The sequence below is a fragment of the Syngnathus typhle genome, linkage group LG4 (genome assembly GCF_033458585.1).
Source record: "Syngnathus typhle isolate RoL2023-S1 ecotype Sweden linkage group LG4, RoL_Styp_1.0, whole genome shotgun sequence".
NCBI lineage: Eukaryota > Metazoa > Chordata > Actinopteri > Syngnathiformes > Syngnathidae > Syngnathus > Syngnathus typhle.
Window position 1 is genome coordinate 9,928,879 of NC_083741.1, and position 22,391 is coordinate 9,951,269.

The 22,391-nt window shown below is 41.4% G+C and overlaps 2 protein-coding genes across 3 annotated transcripts in view; both read left to right on the forward strand.

The window, feature by feature from the left end:
- The window catches only part of LOC133152948 (E3 SUMO-protein ligase PIAS1-like), a 29,885-nt gene extending 13,809 nt beyond the window's left edge, over nucleotides 1-16,076 (forward strand). For both annotated transcript variants that reach the window (XM_061276938.1, XM_061276939.1), the window contains exons 2-13: nucleotides 1,935-2,430; nucleotides 9,838-9,922; nucleotides 10,009-10,147; nucleotides 10,254-10,388; nucleotides 11,725-11,830; nucleotides 12,115-12,188; nucleotides 12,462-12,622; nucleotides 12,960-13,096; nucleotides 13,596-13,842; nucleotides 14,396-14,535; nucleotides 14,742-14,782; nucleotides 15,439-16,076. In XM_061276938.1, coding sequence (XP_061132922.1) covers nucleotides 1,935-2,430; nucleotides 9,838-9,922; nucleotides 10,009-10,147; nucleotides 10,254-10,388; nucleotides 11,725-11,830; nucleotides 12,115-12,188; nucleotides 12,462-12,622; nucleotides 12,960-13,096; nucleotides 13,596-13,842; nucleotides 14,396-14,535; nucleotides 14,742-14,782; nucleotides 15,439-15,738 — 2,061 coding nt within the window. In that variant the 3' untranslated portion in view covers nucleotides 15,739-16,076. The remainder of the gene's footprint in view (nucleotides 1-1,934; nucleotides 2,431-9,837; nucleotides 9,923-10,008; nucleotides 10,148-10,253; nucleotides 10,389-11,724; nucleotides 11,831-12,114; nucleotides 12,189-12,461; nucleotides 12,623-12,959; nucleotides 13,097-13,595; nucleotides 13,843-14,395; nucleotides 14,536-14,741; nucleotides 14,783-15,438) is intronic.
- A 3,720-nt stretch (nucleotides 16,077-19,796) lies between these two features.
- Nucleotides 19,797-21,644, forward strand: LOC133152993 (relaxin-3 receptor 1-like). Its single transcript, XM_061277001.1, has one exon. It carries the CDS (start codon nucleotides 19,799-19,801, stop codon nucleotides 20,780-20,782), a length of 984 nt encoding a protein of 327 aa, XP_061132985.1. The 5' UTR covers nucleotides 19,797-19,798; the 3' UTR covers nucleotides 20,783-21,644.
- The last annotated feature ends 747 nt before the right edge of the window (nucleotides 21,645-22,391 follow it).

Genomic DNA, 22,391 nt, shown 5'->3' on the forward strand with positions numbered 1-22,391 from the left:
GTTTTCTTGCCAAACAATGCAGAGTGTCTGTCCACCTTGAGAATTACCACATTACACTAAATTGGGGGACATCATGCATAGCAAAACCAAAGTGAGTCCTGGTTGCGAATGATTCTCCTATTGCGTTGTGGTCCAGTTCCAATTATTCCACTGGCCTCGAGCGCCGAGTATGAAAATAACATGTGAAATGATATATTAATGTGTTAGTAATTTCACACATAAGTTGCGCCAGAGTATAAGACGCACACCCGGCCAAACTGAAAAAAGGTGCGAGTTATAGTCTGGAAAATACGGTAGTTGGGCTGCACAGAACATCTTATTACAAAGAATATTTTGGGGTTGACTTCCACTTTAAGGGGTGAGGTTTTACACATTGGGATAGCTCTGTTGCTACACGCATATTAGCTTTTCTTTCTCTTAGTATGACAAACTAAATTACACTCAATGCAACCATTAGGCAAATGTAAAAGTTTGGTTCTTAGTTTAATTGCCCATGCTTGGAGAGGGATGGACGAATGAATCATCTATTCTTTTGCCAACTAGAATACTTTTTGCCATCAGGCGACTACTAGAATTTTTCAATGGATGGTAGGGATAAGAAGTTTACACACGCTCTCATTCAGCCCATCACCGCTGACCGCAACGTCGGCGACCCAAGTGAGTGGCAATCCTAGGGGAGAGATTGAAACTGTCAAAAGTGTGGTTTCATTTTTCTAAGGTTGATGGTGGCAATGCATGTTGCCACACGTGCAATCAATCATTAAAATGTCAGCGAGAAACACAAGCAAGCTAAACAAACAGGAACTGTGCATCTCTCCTCACAGATGTGCTTTTTCCAGCCCAACTGCATGTACCAGCCTTGATTCTCAACACTGCTTGTCTTTTACACTAAATAATTATTGGTTTAATTATTAACATTGTGACAAAACGCTTATTTTTCTAGAAATCTTTATTTAATTTTTTTTGGGCACATTCTGTTGTTAGACGGTGTGCTGCTGACCTCGACTCGGGACGTCATGAGTCGGTGGGGAGAATATTTTGAAGACCTCCTCAATTCCACCGACACACCCTCCATTGTGGAAGCAGGGCCTAGAGAATCTGTGGTGGACTCTCCAATCTCTGGGGTCGAATTCACGGAGGTAGGCAAGGCCCCAGGGGTGGATGAGATCTGCCCGGAGTTCTGGATGTTGTGGGGCTGTCCTGGCTGACACGCCGCTACCACATTGCGTGGACAGTGCCTCTGGATTGGCAGACTGGCGTGGTGGTCCCCCTTTTTAAAAAGGGGGACCGGAGGGTGTGTTCCAACTACAGCGGAATCACACTCCTCAGCCTCCCTGGTAAGGTCTATTCAGGGGTGCTGGAGAGGAGGATCCGCCAGGAGGTCGAATCTCAGATTCAGGAGGAGCAGTGTGGTTTTTGTCCCGGCCGTGGAACAGTGAACCAGCGCTATACCCTCGGCAGGATCTTCGAGGGTGCATGGAAGTTCGCTCACATGTGTTTTGTGGACCAGGAGAAGCGTGTCCCTCAGGAAATTCTGTGGGGAGTGCCACGGGAGTATGGGGTGCTGAACCAACTGATAAGGGCTGTTTGGTCCCTGTATTATCGATGCCAGACTTTGGTCTGCATTTACGGTTTGGTGACCTCAGCATTGGATCTCTGGAGCTCATGATGTTTCCTTCCTTTTATATTGTAATAGCACCAACTTGCACAAACGCACACAATTTGTTCCTGATGCCTTTTATTTCAATGCCATAGTTTCAATAAAGTTAAGTTACAATACAACTCTCTACAATGTCTGTGGGATTTAGCTTTTTCTCTTTTTGATCAAAAGATCTGACATCTTAGCCATTCCCTCAATTACATTTGTGTTTGAATGCAAGCTGATTGCATTGACATGATTGCAATATTTTCGTTCTTCTGTTTCTCTCCATTAGCAAATGGTGATGAGCCTGCGGGTGTCTGAGCTCCAGGTGCTATTGGGCTACGCCGGGCGCAACAAGCACGGACGTAAGCACGAGCTTCTAACCAAGGCGTTGCATCTGGTAAAGGCAGGCTCGAGCCCCGCCGTGCATATGAAGATCAAGGAGCTGTACCGCAGACGCTTCCCTGCAAAAATGGTGTCTCACTCCGAGCTCTCCTTGCCCGGACCGCATCACCCAGCCACAGCGGGGGTGGTTGGAGGAGGCGGAGCCGCTTTGCCTAGTGGCCTGACACAGCTGGCGTACGAAGGCCACGCAGGTCACGGTGGAACCCCGTCACCAGCCGCCTTACTACCCCTCTCGCTACTCGGCCCCGGAAAGCACGAGTTCACCGGGTTGACACACCACCTGTCCGCTGCAGTCCCGCTACACCCCGTCCATCCAGATGTGAAGCTCCAGAGGTTGCCATTCTATGACATGCTTGATGAGCTCATCAAGCCAACCAGTCTAGGTGAGACCATTTCAATGTTTTTCATATGTGAGGTGGTTTAGTTATGTTTACTATGTATGGGAGGCTCAAAATAAGCGCTTGTGCGTCGCTGTGTTCCCATCAAAATTAATATTTTGCATGGAAACTAGTGGCTTGTCTTCGGAGCCGTTCTCATGTTCTCTTATTGACTTTGCCACCTTCTCTTCACAATGACATGGAATATTTTATTCTAGACTCAGAACTGTCTCCATGCGTCAATTTATTACATTAGAAAGGTCAAGTTTGAAATCGTGTCCATAATGGTTCTCTTGCATCTAATTGTTTGCATTTACTTATTACTATATTAAATCAACCACCAAGTAATAAACAATATTAAAACATACCACACACAGTTAACACTATCTTGTGTGACTTATGTCTGCCAGCTCACTGATGAAAATCATAGCCATGGAGTTTACGTCTTCACTCGGGGCCTGTTTCTAAGAGGACGCATAGAGGTGAAAATTCCAAAATATCAGCTGGGCCTTTCGTTTGATTAGACCAAGGGTGTCAAACTTATTTTTGAATCATTACAATATGTCACTGTTATTTATAGGAAATGCAATTTACAGTTTTGGTATTTCAAACATTCAGTTGACACATAATTTGGCTTTGTAGGCCACATAAAATGATGCGTTGGGCCGGATCTGGCCCCCGGGCCTTGAGTTTGACACACACTTTGACTAAGTTAAATACGCTCTGCCGTTGCATTCTCATATACACGGCTCAACCGTTTGCATTGTGGGGGTAACAATGATTTCTTAGTTACAGAAAATGCAGAAGCATGTCTATAGGTTAATTCATTTTTGTTTAATCACTTTTTATTTCATCATTTTAGCATCTCTACTTGACTATGGAATTAACCTCTTCAGAAATTATCATGAATAATTTACCCATAATTTTATACAGTGAGATTCGTGATACAGACTATTATTGTGAAGGGATTCGTGATAGACCATTATCGTGATGGGATAGAATTGGTACTATTATATGAATTTTAGGCCATATTGCTCAACCCTATGCATATGCTAGCGCTTATCAATCTGGTCCAGTATTCTTACTTAATCGTATTTTTTGATTGTTTAGAAAAATAAATATTAGAATGCTGCTTTACTAATATTATTTTCAGTATAACTACTAATACAACCTGTCCCTGCAACTACAACGACATACATTTAAAATAAAACAAAATGTACCTAAAAATTAATGGATAGAACAAATCACTATTTTAATGTTAACCACCTGCGATTGGGTGGCAACCAGTTCAGGGTGTAGTCCGCCTACCGCTGCTCCTCTTTCAAAGTGGGGCAGTGATGCGGTGGCAGCCTGTTATGCTGTTATTTTATACTGCACTGGCACAGAAAGTTCCTGTGCCTGTGTAGTGCATGACGCCGGAGTGGAGGGATTGTAAAATGCTTCAAAGATGAATATATTAATTTCATTGCTAGTTCGGAATGAGATCAGAGGTAAAATGTGTAAAATAGCGTTCATATAGACTAAATAAATCAAAAATTAATTTCAGTAATTTCTCTCTTTAATGGACCGTTAACGAAACTGCTAAGGGTGAAGCGTAACGATGCTCCGGTCTTTAATAATTCAGCTCCGGGGCCGGTTTATTACCGGGGCTCGGTACCCATCCCTATCGACTGTTGCCTTTGTTTGTTGGCTTTTTCTGTAACCACTTTAGATGATGGTGAAAACTCCAAAAGTTGTGTGTAATTTGGCTCATATTTTTCATTTAAGTCTTGTTTGAACTTTGCAGATTGTACGATTGGCAGTATGTCAGTACTTGAGCTTTTGTTTTCCATCTTGGCATTATTTTTAAGAAAGGCACAAAAATCTTTAGCAATTATTCATGAAGTGTTCACTACTGGTTATTATAATAATAATAATAATTTGCCTTTTCAAATTATTCAAATTTACAATAGCCCATTTTTTATTCTTTCAAAATACTATATTGTTTTATATTTTAAATTAGAGTGTGAATTGGTGCCATCTTAAATGCCTTTTTATCCCAAATTGACATTCCAATGCCAAATTAAATGTTGACAGCTGTCAAATTAGGATTCGAGAATGGGATTTTACAACAAGGATAAGGCCAAACACGTGACAACACAGAAAATGTTATCTAGTCTTGTCTTAATCCTCTATCGCACTGAGAGGTGTTGCGTTCTCGGCAGGCTTTGTAAAAGGTTGCAAATATTCAAACGGTCAACCTACGTTTTTTCCGTCTGTTGCCGAACATCTGGTGAACGTTTCGCGAACACTTGTGACCTTGAACGAACCACAACAAACTCAGACGAGAACGTGCCACTTGCAATTGTTTGCAGCTCAGTAGGATAGGTGCTTCAGTGAACATTTTTAATCATGCCTATTTTAGAGTGGATGATGAATTCTCTAGTTTGGCCAGGTTCGATTCCAACCCTGGTGAGATCTATCATTGTCTCGAGTGCTCCTCCAGTATCCACCTTTCATATACTGTCGTATTGAATTTAAATGCTCTGGCTTTGTAAGATATTACTAAATAATGGGAATATGTCTGTGACGTTCTTCATTACCATTTTAATAGCATAAGAAAGGATCATGTCATTTATTTTCTTGCCAATCCATGGTGGCCGCAACTCTCTCATCACAGCATTTCTCCTCCTGTACATTGTCCTAAATGAGTCCTTCCCCTTCATTTGTTTTCTTTCACCACTCTGCCTGCCATTATCCGCTTTGCACGCAAACATTTGCATTCAAAGTGATAAAATTGTGCAGGCACACAACTGTGCCTGTAGAATACATTGGCCCTTTTATTTGAATCTGAATTGCACGACGTTGATGTCTCTGCACATGTTTCCTTCCAAAACTAGACCTACTTCTATATTAATAATATATGTGTTTGCTCAACAGTGAGAAAAAAACAAACTGCAGAATATGGTGCACATGATTTCACCAGGCTGAATATATGGTTCTGAAAGACTGCTCATCTTCAGTTTCTATGTGATCACTATATTTAACCTAATTATAAGGTAGAGACTCCTGTTACCATTTCATTCTGCACATTTGCCTCACTCAGATCCGATGAGCCCGATTCATGCAACTCCCGCAATTGTTCCTTTCCAGCATCCCTTCTTGCCTCATTCACAATATAATTCTTACAGAATCCCTACCCCCCACTCCTTCTGCTGCATTTATTCATACATTGAGTATTGATTGCCATGTGTGTCATAAAATGATAAAACGATACTCTTCTTAATTCCGATTGATCATCGCTGAAAGGGTTTCAGTTAGGGCACGATACATTAATGTGAACAGGTTTATAGCCAATGAATTATGTTCCAGCAGCCCTCCCTTCAGTGAGTCTGATATTTTTACAAAAGATACACAGAAAATGACTTAAATGTTGAACGATTTATCCTGTTTGTTTTTTCTCTGATAAAACAAATGAACAAACTCAATACTGTAGTGATAAAGAAGAGAGAAAGGAGCACATGACCAACTAAATTGTGCTTGAATTTTGACTCTTCCTATGCATGTTTGCAGATGTGTAAAATGTGTCCTATTTGCATTGATGAGAATAGCAGGAGCAACTGCCAGACTGATCTAAGCGTTTCTATATGTGCCCACTGGAATGCCTTAATGAGCCCAGTAACCATATACAGTGCTGGAGAACAACCCCATTCAGTTCTCACAGTCCCTTTTGTTACTGAGGAAGGAAGAAGTTATACAGGTTGGATTGTAAATTCTAGAAGTGATCTACATTGTTCTTGCAATTTTGTCCTTTTCATGTTGTTGTTCTTGGTTTTCTGAGAATGGAGCTGTCTTTTGTGTTTATCTGCTTGTGAGTCTGTTTGCTGTGACCTACTAAATTAATGGAAAAAGTAGCAAAGGCCTGACCAAGCTAACAAGATCCAGCTGTTTTTTTTTTTTTTTTGTGCTTATTAGGCAGATTGAGTCGAGTAAATGCTCTCTATCTCTCATACCTAAGAACAGACCTTAAGCAATTTTCTTTTTTTTTTACTTTAGGGCCATAATCAACACTATTACCATATTGCACCATTTTCAAACCACTTGGTATGTTATCCATGCATGTTATTTCAAAAGAAAGAATACCTCCTGTTATCTTTAAAAACAATCCAAGGATCTTGGGATAACAGTAAAAGATATTACCCCAACTTGTGTTGAATACCCCTCCTCCTCCTACAGTACTATACAATTTTACTTGTTTTTTTTAAAACCATCTTTTTAGGTAGACATGACATCACAACAGTTGGTCTACTTCGATCATTTATTTTTATGTTTTGTTTTATTTATTTATTTATTTTAAATAACAGCAGAACAGTTGGACTACATATTGCTTTTACACTACCTAATTTTGGTGCCACAAAACAGATTCATTTTACAACCCCCTCCCAAAAAATCTGTTATGCATCAAGTTATAGATCTGAACATATTTTCGCTTACAATGAATGATTTAGAGGCCTTTTCTACAGGGTGTCTGTGAATCGTTGGCATGGAGACACATTCCACGATACATGTGTGGACCCAGCCAAAATACACATTGAAGAAATTAACAGCTCGGGGGGCCTCAAATACTGTACATCCGGCCCCGCTGGCCGCCTAATGAGGGCCTGAGGTTAAGTGTTGTCTCAGTTCGCTACTTTCGAGGTGCATGGAAAATCAAATTAGGGAAGAATCAGCCAAGCCAACTAAACATTAGGGCCCTATTTTGGTAAACTGGCACCAGTGCGCTCGGGCGTTTTCGTGCCAGTGCAAGTCCAGTCGAGCGTGTTTGGAGCCGTGCTGCGCTCATCTGGGTGTGCCGGCACGCAAATCAGCCTCCTGACGCACTTGATAGATTGGTGGCAGAAAGTCCCATAATTTCCAGATTAGTGTGAAACCTCTATTTACGACCTTAATTGGTTCCGTGATCGGATTCGTAGGTAGAAACCTTTATGAGTAGAAGCAATATTTCTCATAAGAATGAATGCAAAATGTGAAATTAATTTTAAGTGCTTTCCTTTGAAAATGTGGCGACTTGCTGTATGAGTAAGCACTTGAGAGACGGGGGGCGGTGGGGGATGGTGAGTGGGAGGGGGGAGTAAGAGAACAAATCATTTTACATATCATAACAGTTATGAAAAGTCCATAGATAAGCCGCACTTTTTGCACAAGCTTTGAACCCTGTGGAAGTTACGATAGTCATTATTTTTGTGCTTGGGCAATGGTTTAGTTTGGTGTGTTTGTGAATTTGGTAGACCCTGTAAACATCACTGGGGGTTTCTGCTTCCCCCACAAGCTCATGTGCAAATTTTGTTACAAAACTTTGAATACATTTTAGACCGGGGAAAAGCTGGTCTAATTACAGACGCAGGCAGTCTAACGCAATTTTGGCGCATTCAATCGAAGCATTGACCGACAAATTGGCACTCGGCGGGTTTGACGTCATTTCATTAATAAATATGACATCAACGTGGGACAATAACTCTGAATCTTTAATTGAATGGATTCTAATATGATTTGACATCCCATTACCAATCCTACATGGGGAAATTCCAGTATACAGCAGGGAAGAGGAGTTAAAAAACAATGGATATGCTCTAAGAGGCTGCCGCTTCCCCGGTGCCAGAAATTAAATAATTAAAAATGATTAAAAAAACATAAAACATTAGCAACAATGCAAACATAACAACTATCCCTCTGTATGCCAGTTAAGACCAATTCTACCACAGCCAAGTCTAGCAAAATAGCAAATGGAAGAAAACTGCACCCATTCGCACACTTGATATGTGTTTTGCGATTAGACTGCACTTTAAGTCAGGCTTATCGGAATACGCCCCCAAATATTCAGATGACATTCAAACATGCCATGGTTGAATTATGTAGTTGTGCGTGCTTGGTCTGTTTGTCCAAACCTCACCCACCGAACATGAAATTGATTTGAATATCTCTTATAAAGAACATCATCGTCCCGTTATGTTTGCTTGTCATCATTTCTACCTCAATTGGTCATTTTTATTCACACAGTTTGTCTTTCCACGTTACTTTCCGTTCCACAGCGTCATAATCACCACCCGGCAAGAATATAATGAAATGAAGTACCAGAAGCGTTCTCTCCTCATGATGATGACTCATATGTATCTTACAGCAAAATACCTACAGTACAAGTGTATAGATTAAATATACAGAATTACCTGGTGTTCCAGCCTCACTGCATTCATATGTGATGGGTTTTCTTTGCGGATGACATAGTATTTGCAGATAAAAACCTTTGCAGAAATATAATCTAAGCGTTTGAGCAAGTCTAAGATGATATTAGCACAACAATTCGGATGTGTCACCAGTCTTTTCATTTGCTTCTCTCATGTGAACTGTACTGCCTTTATTAAAAGCTTTGTGTCAGCTAAGGGTTATGCTTGATGATTAAGAAAAATATTATGGGCATACAAAAATCATATGGGAGTAGTTCGTCTTTAAGCTCTTTGATCGACTTCAGAGCTCTGTCTTGATATATTTTATATCCTCTTTATGCAACTTCCAAAAAGTGGCAGTTGCATGATTGTAGATTTAAAGTAGATGGGAGTTGTCACCTTTTCCATGTCTTTTAGCCACACTGCAACATGAGAACAAATTCAGTTTTGTGGTGAGAGTGACTGACTTATAATGGAGCGGCCACGGGGAGTGAGAAAAAGCAAGCAAGGACAGAGTGAGAAGGGGGGAGGGAGAGGGAGAAAGGGAGTGATGGAGCTAGAGTGATCGAGATCTATTTTTAGCTTCAGTTGCCCGAATGAGGAAAAGTCTGAAAGCACATGACATGTAATATTATTCTGTGGCACAGACGGGCTGCAAAATGCATGAAAGAAAAGAGACGGTACAATGAATGTATAATATGCCATTTACAGAGTGGGTGGTAATTACACCCTTAATACTGCTAGCTTGGAAATGAGACTGACCCAGAAAGTAGGGTCAATTTGACCCAACTTTGATTTGTTTTGCAAAAAATTGTTTTGGACCGAAAATGTTTTGTTTGTTTTAACATTTGGCTCAACTTCCTGGGTCGGTCCGATTTTTTTTTAACCCAAATCGGGTTGATTTTAACCCAGCAATTTTAAGGGTGTGCCAAGGAAATGAAATATTCACAATACCTAATGACCACGACTGATTATCTTAAATAGATTAACTACCATAAGTAATATCCATGTGTTTTCAAAAGTGTTCTAACTAGTATCAAACTAGAATTTTTTGTTTTGCTTCAATTGTACACTAATTCTTGATTTTAAAATAAAAAATGACTATCCTGCTGTTGCCAAACACGAATGGTTTAAAAAAAAAAAAAAAAAAAACATGCTTAAATTGTGAATTATTCTGTCTAGCTTCATGTTATGGCTTCTTGTTTTTCTGCAGCTTCGGACAACAGCCAGAGATTCCAGGAGACATGTTTTGCCTTTGCATTAACGCCACAGCAAGTCCAGCAGATCAGCAGTTCAATGTAATACAAATGAAACGCCATTTTCGTCCCAGCCAGACTGTGAATTATCAGGCTGCTTGGTTCATATCTGCTTTTTGTGCATTAAGGGACATCTCGGGGACCAAATGTGATTTCTCAGTTCAAGTCCAATTGCGGTTTTGCCTGTCAGAGACAAGCTGTCCTCAGGAAGATCATTTTCCACCCAGTTTGTGTGTGAAAGTAAACGGCAAGCCATGTAACCTGCCGGTGAGAAACACAAACGCATGCTGTGCACAAGCAGCCTAATACCATGTTTTGAGTTGGATCTCGATACAATACGCAATAATCGTGTTTTTGCCATTTAATATCACAGGGTTATCTTCCTCCGACCAAAAACGGTGTTGAGCCCAAGCGGCCCAGCCGACCCATCAACATTACCTCACTGGTGAGATTGTCCACGACAGTCCCTAATACCATTGTGGTGTCCTGGACTGCTGAGATTGGAAGGGTGAGCGACAGAGGGATGGATTTACTAAAATCCCATATAGAAGGCATGAAAATGGGTGTTCCCTCTCCCAGACTTGTATGCGCTGTTGGTTTCCCATGTTGCGCCACATTTAATAAGTTTGGCTGTAGGCGACTGTCACATTTTGAGGCTTTTGTACTTTGATGACATTCTTCATTGGAGAATTGGGAGTGGGAAAAATACAATTTGAAGGTATGGTGATGTGGTAGTGGAAGACAAACATCAGCTGTCCACCCTGCCTCCCCAAAAACGACATTTAGTGTTAAAGTTATACTTCATTGCGAATAGGGTGATTTTCTGTGGTGACACGGTGCTATCAGGTCAGAGCGAGGCTGTGTACCCGCCAGTGTACGCCAAATGATAGACACCTTGTAAGTTGCGCCGTCGGTCTCTGAGTGTTTTTTCCCCCCCCCCTTGTTTCTTTTTTTTACTTAGTAGCTATTGTTTCTGTTAAATCAAATTTGATGCATAACATGAAGCTAGCAACAATTGAATTTTTTTCACAGATCATATTTAATTTGGCCAAATCTTAATGACTCTTTAAAAAAAATTTTTTTATTGCAAAAAAGTCAATTCTATTGTTTTTAACGTGCTCAGTAAATGAATTTAATTGGTCTGAAGCATGAAGGGAAATGACGAAATGTATCATTTTGGTACAGATTTAAGCAAGAAACATTACGCGGGCCTTATAAAATGATGCCTTGAGCCTTGAGTTTGACACCATCCACAAGCTTTAAAATTGCAGTGCTGAATAGACAACTAACAACACTATGCTTGTTTTTTTGTTTATGGATTTCGAAAAATGTTGACAGAAGCAGAAAAGAGCTTTTCTGCCCACCATCTCTCATTTTGCATCTATTCGTCATGGTTACACACAGTGTTGCCGTCTGCCCCTGTATTTCAGATGGGCTACTTAAAGATGTGAAATCAGCCAATGCAATTCCTCTTTGGTTTCCTAAATAACATTGAACCATGCTAAATTGATCTATTTGCTATATGTATATAGCCTAGAGAGGTACTCCTCAGAATGGCCAAAATTACCAGTGCAGCAATTTAGCTTGTTAGACCGACACAATTCTGGGTGCCCCAGTGAGTAAATCAGCTTCCACATACGTTTGGGTGAACAATCAATTTTTTTTGGGGGGGTTGCACACAGATGCCTTGAGTAAATGACCTCCAAACTCTTTCAAGGTCTACCTTTTTCTGCAATTCTAGAGAAATACAATAGATGGCAGTATTACACTTGTCTTAGGAAAGCAGGCGTCTATTTGGTACGCTTTGATTTAATATGGTTCCATGTTGTTTTTCACCTCCACAGAATTACTCTATGGCAGTGTACTTAGTGAAGCAGCAGTCCTCCACGGTGCTTTTACAGAGGCTTCGAGCTAAAGGCATAAGGAATCCAGACCACTCCAGAGCACTCAGTAAGGCCTCTCTGAACTCTTTGTGTTTAGTAAAGCTCAGGTCCAATTATGGTGTGCCAATTTCGAGATACCCACTAATTATCTATTCTTTGCGACCTCCAGTGACAAATATCTGTTCTATAATGGACGGATATGTATATTTATTTTTACAACAGTATGGCAGGGTGCAATGTGACTGTAGTCTGCAAAATGCATAAGATATTAAATTTACAGCAATCTGACTAATCTTTAGTCTTTAGTACACTTTGACGTTGGTATTTATTATTCTCCCCATTTGCCTACAGTCAAAGAGAAGCTAACAGCAGACCCAGACAGTGAGATAGCAACAACTAGCCTTCGTGTGTCTTTGCTCTGCCCGGTAAGCCTGCTTCTTTCATTTGAAGGCAATCTGCAGATGTTTCATAGCATGAAGACACATTACCAAAATTATTGTGCGGAATTATTGTGTTCATTCTATTAAAAAAAAAATTCTTCTTCTATATAGACCTGTCAGTCTCTTCTCGATCGCTAGTGTGCACCTTTTCCACATGCTTCCACGTGTTTTTGATGCTACCCATAGACAGTACCTTATACCCCTGCTATGCGAGGGACCTCTCTATTGCCTTAAGACATATCCTTGCACCCTTTTCAGCTCGGAAAAATGCGGCTGATGATTCCATGCCGGGCGCTGACATGCTCCCACCTGCAGTGCTTTGACGCCACACTGTATATTCAAATGAACGAGAAGAAGCCCACCTGGGTTTGTCCTGTTTGTGACAAGAAAGCCCCTTATGAACTCCTCATCATTGATGGGTAAATTCCGCTGCTTCTCATCCCGTGGCAGAGCAATGCAATGTTTTTTTTATGGGATGGTCTGTTTTATTTGTATTCGATCTAATCTTGGAAAAGTATTTTTAGAATATATACATGACAGCAGTACGATCAAGTAAGGTTTATTTTAATTGATAAAACAGCATCATCATGATTATTTAAACCTTATACCAATTATCTGATCACCCTGAATCGGAACACAATAGTCTCCGTTTTAATCCAGATGCGATTGAATGAATAACTGAAATAAATCAGGTTTGCACCACTTGAATTTGACTTGCATATCTGTTATTCTTCATCTCACTGTTAAATCACTCAGGCTTTTTGTGGAGATCCTGAACAGCTGTGTGGATTGCGATGAGATCCAATTCAAGGAAGATGGGAACTGGGCCCCCATGAGGACAAAAAAGGACTTACAGGAAGTCTCCTGTGCTGCTTTAAGCAGCAGCCTGAATGGTAAGAAACGAAATGGTGGCAGGGTTTAGTAAGCAGCAAATAAGAAGGACTGTTAATTAAGTCATTAAATAAATGATACAAGAACTGAGTGTAAGGATACAGAAACTAGGGAAACACATGTGATGATGATGATGAAGATGCTTGAATGTTATCCGTGGGCATATTAGCAGCTTGGCATTCGCAAAGTCATCTATTTCCTAATTTTTGTTATGGATTACACCATTTGGAATTTTCTGATTTTTATTATTTATTTAATGTTGCAATTGTCTTATACGGAATAAGCACAAACAATAATCGGTTTGGTTCCATGAAGAGCTACAGAAATCAGAGCATTCTTTCTTTTGTTAGTCTGATATCAGGATTTGGACACTTTTAATATAATCAATGGTTTTAAACAAATAATAAATGAGTAGTTGTTGATCAAAATAGTTGTCAATTAATTTGAAGTCCAATGAATTGTCCATTAATTTTGACATCTACTCTCAATGGCGCTCTCCAGGTCTGTGTCCGATGTCTGCTGGCTCAGATCAGCAGATCTCCTTGTCAGCCAACCACAGCAGTGGCAGTAATGACAGCAGCAGCAAGAAAATGGCGGTGATCGACTTGACGTTAGACAGCTCCTCAGAAGATGACGAGCAGGACACTCCGCCGCCACTGCCGCCGCCGCCTCTACCTTCATTGCCTCCTCCCGCCAAACGATCCTGTCCTTCCATTTCCCCAACATCGCCGCCCATCCTCAACAAAGGGTCAGTCAGACCCGGAGCACCGGTTGTGATTTTGTCTGCTCTCATAGGTTGGGAATCATCAGATGTGGAAAAAGCTCACATGGGAAGCGAAGCATGTAGATAATTGAATGATTCATGAGGTGTACACTTGAATGCCCGAGTAGGGTTTTACCATTTTGCTTGAACAACCACATAAAAGGTTGTGTCTGTGTAACATTTGTACTTCAAATCTCTTGTGACAGTCACAACGCCTACTGGAGATTTTTCCTGGAGTAATAGACATGAAAAGCAGTCTCTTAAGTAGTCATTTAGTGAATACGACTAACTTGGTTTGGTACAATTAGATTGATGTTCTTAAAAAAATCTTTCATGTTGACTGCATCATGTGAATTCTCGCAAAAATGGATTTGATAAACATACACGATGTTCTAAAATCACTGTTTCCAAGCTAAGCTTAAATGGTCTTACATTCAAACGTGCTCATGTCAACCATATGACATTTTTCACAACTTTGGCTCATTGGAAGTGCAAAAACACATTGACTTCACTGATGAAATGTCCCCACCTACCTCAGGGTGTTGAACCTGCACCATCAGGCCTCCCCGGTGAGTCGTGCATCCAGCATGCCAGCTATGGACACCAGCTACATGCCTCCTGTCCCGCCACTCATCCAGGACTATAGACCCTACTACCACACCACCAATGACCTTCCAGGTAATGATGAAGACCAGTTTAATTCAATGTTGATAGATAGATAGATAGATAGATAGATAGATAGATAGATAGATAGATAGATAGATAGATAGATAGATAGATAGATAGATAGATAGATAGATAGATAGATAGATAGATAGATAATCAAATGAATTGTTGTGTGTCCTCCACTTTACCAGTCTCTCCTATTTCTCTCCGATTTACAGATTTGAACTTCTTCTCGTTCCTGCAAGGTGACAATCATCAGGTATGTGTCACAGTAAAGTCCTCACTGCAAGAACAAAATGCAACCCCTGGCATTGGCATTTAGAAAGCAACATTTTGAAGTGGCACCGCATAATTATATTGAGCCACAACCAGCACGATTTGATTGAAAAGAAAATAGCACATCGCCTTGGCAACGGAAGCTATTGGCAAAAGACAATGCAAAGAAAGGAAAATGAGAGCACTTTCATGATTATCATGGGCCATGTGCTACTTGTCGTCAGCTTTCTGGATGGTGATTATGCCTCCTTTGCAAATTTCACCAGGATGCATGCAGAAATATTTTTTTGCTCGCCCTGCATAACCTCAATATTTCTACAGAACCACCATAGTGGTGTGATTCAAAGTCTAACGTTGAACTTAATTTCTGGATTGTAGACTTTTCACAAATTCCATAAAGATTCATTTGGAAAATATGTCACATTTTAAATCAGTAATCTGGAAGTCCGATTGTCAACAGTGAAGTGCTTGCCGCAAATCTATTTGTGGAAAACCTACCTAATTTGTATCTGAAAAAAGACTTTTGATTGTTGAAGTTTGGGTCCAGATGCACCTGCAAAGTCCGGTAGCAAGGTATTGCTCACTCCGTGGTGTTAAAAGTATAAAGTGATTGACCGAGCATCACATCTTCTCTGTCAGCATTACAACATGGTGATGGCGGCGGCCGCCTCCGCCTCGGATGACCACGAGCTTCTGCTCAACCGCTTCCTGCCCTACAGCACCTCTGGCTCCTCGGCATCTTTACTGACGCCGCCCTCCAACGGGGCCGGCGGGTCCGGCAGCAGCAGCAGCAGCAGCCTGGTGTCGTCCGGCGGCCTCCGGGATCCTCACTCCTTATCCTCACACTCGCATGGCGGGGTGCTGGCCGGCCGGGGTGCCGCAGAAGCAGCCGTGGCAGCTATTTACGGAGGCATTCCTGATGTTATATCGTTGGACTGACTCACAAAGAGTCGGGCCGGATCCAGAGATCAATTTGGCTGCAGGGTAGAGAAATGACTCGCAAACCAGACTAGAATCGTGCGACTCCTCTGTGGAGTCGCCGCCTAAGAGGAGCACCAGGCAATGTTGCCTTAAACTGTCGTGAAGGTCAGCTGGGCACATTGACGTTTTTAGTGGCCGGCGTTATGGCTTTACAGCTCTCAACCTGGCACAAACAGCAAAAACTCAACGGAGGACAGCTCTCTCTTTTTTTTTTACAAACTCTAAGAGAGGCATTGTGTACAGAGAACAAAATCTATTTTCTTCTTTGACTTTTGTACGGTCAACGGGGACACGTCCAGGCTCGTGAGCTGCTTCAACTGCGGTTTCTGACCATGTTTGAGTTTGGCTCCTGCCATGTACTTGCTAACCTGGTTTTGAAGTCCTCATCCTCCTCTTAAAGTCATTTCTGTCTTATGGTTATGAATTCTGCTTTTACACAATATGCATTCCTTTTCACGTTTTCAGGTTACCCTGACCGGTTGTGTGATAGGCGAAGCAGCCACATTTGCTTTATCATGTTCACTCCTTTTAAAGATTCCATCAACATCCAGCATTTAGACTGTTCTCAGAGCTTCACAGTATTTCTATATGTAAATCATGAAAAGGAAAGAATTTTTTATTTCTTTTTTTTGTTTCGCTTATGCCAAAAAGTAACAAGGTACCTTGACGATGATCAGAGTGCAGTCGGAGCGCTTAAAAGATGAAGTGTTCTTTTTTTTTTTTCTTTTCTTTCTTTGGACACTTAAAACGCATTCATTGCGACATTCTCACTCAACCATTGGGAATAAATGAACAATGCAGTTGGAATTCAAACAGCAGCCCATTTTAAGGATTCAATCCACGGCGGACTTGAGTTTCAACTTGTGCCTATTTGCGCAAATGCGTCACTGCTTGTCAGTGATGAAGATTTCTCCTGAGTCAAAAAAGGATGTCTTCATATGTCTCCTGGAGGTTTAGCTTGCAGTGGACTCTTAGAGTTTGAATGCTGTACAGTTAGGGATGGGCAGTGAAGAAAATGACCACGTTCTATCTAGTCATTTAGAGCATCTTTGGTTGATGGGCAGGTTGCAGTCGTCTGCTCACATTCGCCTCGGCCCCTGTCAGGCTCGCCGTTCGTTTTGCCTGCATGTCTTAAAATCTTTCAAGATTCCACTCCCAGACGTGTGCAGTCAGACAGCACATTCCCAAGTGTCACTGCTGACAACAAGCAGCGTTTTTTGCCGCGCACGCTCCCATAGCCAGGTGACCCACTTTTATTTCACTCTTGGCACCTGTCGAGGAGTCCAAATGAAGTCTTAGCTATTAGTCAGCATTTTTTGTGAATGGCCCCTGGAGACGTTTGCTTGTTAGAGGAGCTTTTGTAACAAACAATTAACTTTGCCTTGTCTCCATTGATCAGATTTTCACAGGAAGTGTATCGTGACTTATGGGGTACCCGGCATTAATTGAGTTCCCATTAGACCTGAAGTGTGCCAGAGAAAGTACTAGGCTCCCTTTTTAATGAATCAACCATAAGAACAGACTCCATTTTCCTCTAATGACGTTTGTTCAAGAAGGAATCCATCAAACTGATCTTTTCATCTTTTCACAAGAACCAACCCAGTCTATCAAACTCACTCAATCATTTTTGGGAGTAAGCTCTCGTGTCTTTCCTGTGTTGTGCAGTATTTTATTTATTTGTGTTTTGAGCAATTGATTTCTGTGGGAGAATGCATGAGTATTCATTATTTGCGTTGTGTTGAATTCCCTTTTGTATTTAACTCTAACTAATTGTAAGGTACAATTAAGTTCTGAACGAGACATGTTCATTCCATTCTCTTGAGAGCTTTAATGGCGTAAGAATCTTAGCCTGCTCATGCAAAAGACAATGACTTAATGGATGTAGCATGCCTTCCTGTCCTTAAGTCATTATGAGCTAACTTAATGGATCAATTCATAATTACGCAATGTGCAGAAAAAAAATATTTGATGTTAAGTCATTGGAGCATTTATTAATGATTTGACCCCACCCAAAATGTTTAAGCGTGAACGTATAAAAGCATTTGACGTATGGAGAAGGTCAAACTAAGATTGAGTAGCCACTCCCAACTATTGGAGTGAATTCAATGTACTGGAACTTGTATCAGACTACACAATATGGGTGTAGCGGGCGATGCAGGCCATGTTGGATGTGTTCCCGCTCAAGTGCCCTGGATAGACAAAAGGTATCTCAAAATGTCCCGATTGTCTACAGCGCTGCCCTGGTTCACTACAGATATTAAGCTACCGTATTTATCTCTCCTTTAAAATGACTGACTTGTGTGAGAGGACAGCTGAGCCTGACAGCATGCAGGGAAGGATAAGCGCACGTCTGCACACGTGCACGTTGTGGCTTGTCCATTATCTACCCTGTGAGGTCGGCATGAGCGTGCTGGAGCCAAGCCTACTTTCAATCCAATGGATGAAATGAGGCCACTCCGCAGAAAAAAAAAAAAAAAACGCTTATGTGTCCTAATGATCAAAAGGGAAACTTCAACAATGTGTGTATTCTGCCTGTATGGGTTCCTGAATATTCAGATCCAAATGTGTTTGATGTCCATTTGTACACTTTTTGTGTCGATTCAGAGCCGCGCGAAGTAATTTATATATATTTTTAAGAGAACGGAAGCCGTAGCTAACTATCGAAGAAAGGACTGTGGCCAATAAAGAGTGTCGTCGATCTGTAATAGTCAACCCCCGCACTCACTGCCTTAAAACATGCACAGGTTTGGTTTCATGGCTCCAACTCCAAAACCACACGAGGCTTTTAAAGAGAACTGTATCGACTACAGTAAACCCTTGTCAGTTTGTACAAATGTACCAAGTGGAAGAAAATATTTATTACATGCATTGGAATAAATTGTTTACTTCTTGAATGTTAACTGTTGATGTAGAAAAGTTTAGATGTATTAAAAGTGCATTCTGCTAATTCACTGTGTTTGTTTGACCGGATCAGATCACAAACTAGACAGTGAATATTTAATAAACAGTAGACAATGATCATATTTATTTCACAGAAGCCAGATCAACGGCTATATGTTTGATATGCAGAGAAGCTATTGCAACAGCAGTGTTAGCAACATTATTTCATTTCCTGCGTAGTGGAACGAAGAAGGCCAAGAAGATTTGGCTTGATAATACGTACACAAATCTACAGTCACAAAAACTACTTGCGATTATAAGAAGCCATAAATATATAATTATACATCACTGTCAATAATATACTTCCCACGTAACTATATTTTGGAGCCTTGTCTACATCAGGCTAATATGAGTTAGTTGTACTAAGTATAATAATTTTGATTCAAATGTCTATTTTCTAAATTATAACAATATATAGCATGTCTAAACACACATTTTTTTCTACGTGCAAACTCGAAATTGAGGTTAGCGTGTTGGCTTGGCAAATTACCTACATGAAAGAGTCGTGTATTTATGACTCCTTTAGATGGCACTGTTATTTTAAATAATTGGGTTAAAACAATGGCAAGTCAAGGTACTTTTAGACCAATGTTGAACACAGCGCCATCCAGCGGAGTCAAAAAATACAACGGGTTTATGAAGCAAATTCAAAGCTTCATTTCCCTATGACTACATGGAACAGGTAAAATAGGCATCAAAAAATGTATAAAAGCGCCCCTATCAGAAATCGGTGTAGCCCCAGTTTTAAGCCCCCGCAGCATTTTATTTGATTTCCTAAAATCTATTTCAAGAAAAAAAAATCCACTGTTTAATAGAAACCATTTTTTTTCTTATGCTGTCATTTCCATCTTTATTAAAAATATGCAACAATAGAAACACTTAAGTACACTTAGTTGGACTAAATGCTTGGTCACGGACCCAATGTTTAAGAGAAGGTGCCTCTGCTGCTGTGTTAGTAGTGTGAGAGTCGTGATGATGATGTTTGTGGTAGAGGGGAGGGGGGATGTGAGTGAAAAGGGCTGAGAAGTCGGGGCTGCATATGAGAGCGGCTCATGACTGCAGCGGAGCCGGTCGAGCCATGAGCGAAGACAAATACACCGTTTGGTCCAACAGCTCCACTTTTCTTAACCTGGATGACATTGACGTCTCTGCGGACAAAAGCCCCGTTCTCAGAGTTTTCATCTGCTCGGTTTATATGCTGGTCTGCGCCGCGGGTCTTGTGGGCAACCTTCTGGTCTTCCTTCTCTTGGGGACCAGACAAGAGCGTAAGGCGTCCCGGATGAACTTTTTCGTGCTTAACTTGGCGCTGACGGACCTGCAGTTTGTGCTGACTCTGCCCTTCTGGGCCGTGGACACGGTGCTGGACTTCAGCTGGCCCTTCGGCAGCACCATGTGCAAAATGGTGCTGTCCGTCACTGTGATGAACATGTACGCCAGCGTCTTTTTCCTCACGGCCATGAGCGTCACCAGATACTTATCGCTCAGGTCGGCTCTCAAGCGCACGGACGCGCAAAGCCTCCATTCCGACAAGTGGACCTGCGGCGCCATCTGGATCCTCGCCACCGTAGTCACTTTACCCACCTCGATTTACTCCACCGTCAGCCACGTGAGCGGAGAAAACCTGTGTTTGCTCAAGTTCCCCGGCGGACAGGACTGGCTGGCGGCTTACCACATTCAAAAGATCCTCGTCGGCTTCTTGGTGCCCATTTCCGTGGTGTCTGTCAGCTACATCAAGCTTCTGCGCGTGATCCGCACCAGGAGTATGAAGACGAGTAACCCCAAAAGCATATCGCGGGTCACCAAGTCTGTCACTATCATTGTGCTCTCCTTCTTCCTCTGCTGGATGCCCAACCATGCCATCACCCTGTGGAGTGTTCTGGTCAAGCTAAATGTGGCCAACTGGGACAGAAGCTACTATATGGCGCACACGTACGTCTTCCCGCTCACCGTGTGTTTGGCCCACGCCAACAGCTGTCTGAACCCAGTCATATATTGCCTCATGAGGCCCAACTTCAGGACTAAGCTTAGGCTTCTTATCCACAGACATGTGTCCGATATTTAGTTCAATTATTTATTTATCTATTTATTAATCTTGTTTGTTTGTTTTTATGTTTATTTGTTGTAAACGGGAAAGTCACCCCCAACATTTTCTTGAGGATAAGTATAGCCCACTAGTCTAAAAACGGTATTCTGATTAATATTGCGTTATGCAGCAAAATTCACCCCTTTTTTAGTCATCTGAGGCGGTGGCCATTTTGTCACTTGCTTTTGATTGAAAATTACATCGCACTCGCCCGGTGTCAGGTCACAATCAATCACGCTTCAATATGTGAAAACTGGTTAGCCATGATTGGTTGTGACCTGAGACCTGTCAACTGTGATATCATTTTCGGTTGGCAGCAAATGGCCACCATTGAGATGAATAAAAACAGGAGGATTGTGCCTGTTTAATTCATATTCCACAAATAAAACAATCAGAACTCGAGTTCAGCTGCACAGAACATAATTCTACAGAGAAGATTTTGGGATTGACTTGCCCTTTAAACTTTGGGTCAGCGCGTAATTACATGCATTTTAGCGAGCTGTTTTTAGTGACGAGTCCTGTGCTTTCGTGGACTCAGTGACATGTTTAGATCAGTGGGGGGAGAACTGCCAAAAACCACAGACTGGGTGCTGGGGGTCAAAATTTCTTGTCCGGGGACTTTTTGTTTTGCTCATGTCACAGATTTTGCTGGACAGGGGGGCTATTTGCAAAGCCTCCCCACTGACTTAATCGATCGAATGACTCCCAACCACCTATGGAGATAAAAGTTTTTCAACCGATTTTCTCTCCCCTGGCTCTAAATACAAAGCAGAAAATGGCAAACATGTACAATCAAGATTTGCATTGATTTTAAAATGGATAAATGAGTGAAACAAGCCACAGGAAAAAAAATAGAAAACAATTCTTATCTTGGCTCAGAACATGTATGGACACGCTAGGTTGTTGTGTTGACCCCACCCCTTTCTCTCGCCCGCCCCATATCATGGTTTAAAATTGTTTTTCACAAAATGGCTACAGTGACCAAAACCTGGCATGATAAAACTAGTGGTTCCTGTACAGGTGTCAGTACAGAAAACCCTTTTGGAAGAAGTTCTTCAAGGGCTGTTGAAAACATGGGAATTAGAAGATTGTGTCCAACAAATCTTCAAATATTTAGCCAAGTTTTAGTATTTCTAATGCAATGTATTTGTAATGCACTGATCTATTTATTGTGCTCAGTCTGCTGCAGTTATTTCATGCCATACAAAATTAAATGGATACATGTGTTGTTCAAACTCAGAAAACAATCAAGCAAACGTGCGTTCCCATTCCGGATTTGGAACCTGAGTCTCTCAGACCACAAACAACTTCACACACAGCCAAAGTCAACTCTGTTTTGGACCGGTTTCAGACCTGGTGTGGGAACACTCCTTTGCTACAAACCAAAGTAGTAATGCAACTAATATGAGGCAGTGCAATTTGTGTGGGATTGAGTTTGGGGGCTTTGGTCTGCTGAAGATCTTTCATGATTTTCCCGGTGATAATTTCCAATTCATGGCTTCGGTTCAAAGGCTTTGACGACGAACAGCAACACACGTTTATCCAGACACAAAGGATTTAATGGAGTTCTGTAGCTTAAAGTAGTGAT

What these genes read in the sequence shown, in the direction of transcription:
- LOC133152993 (XM_061277001.1), top strand. Translation starts at nt 19,799, where the DNA reads ATGAGCGAAGACAAATACACCGTTTGGTCCAACAGCTCCACTTTTCTT.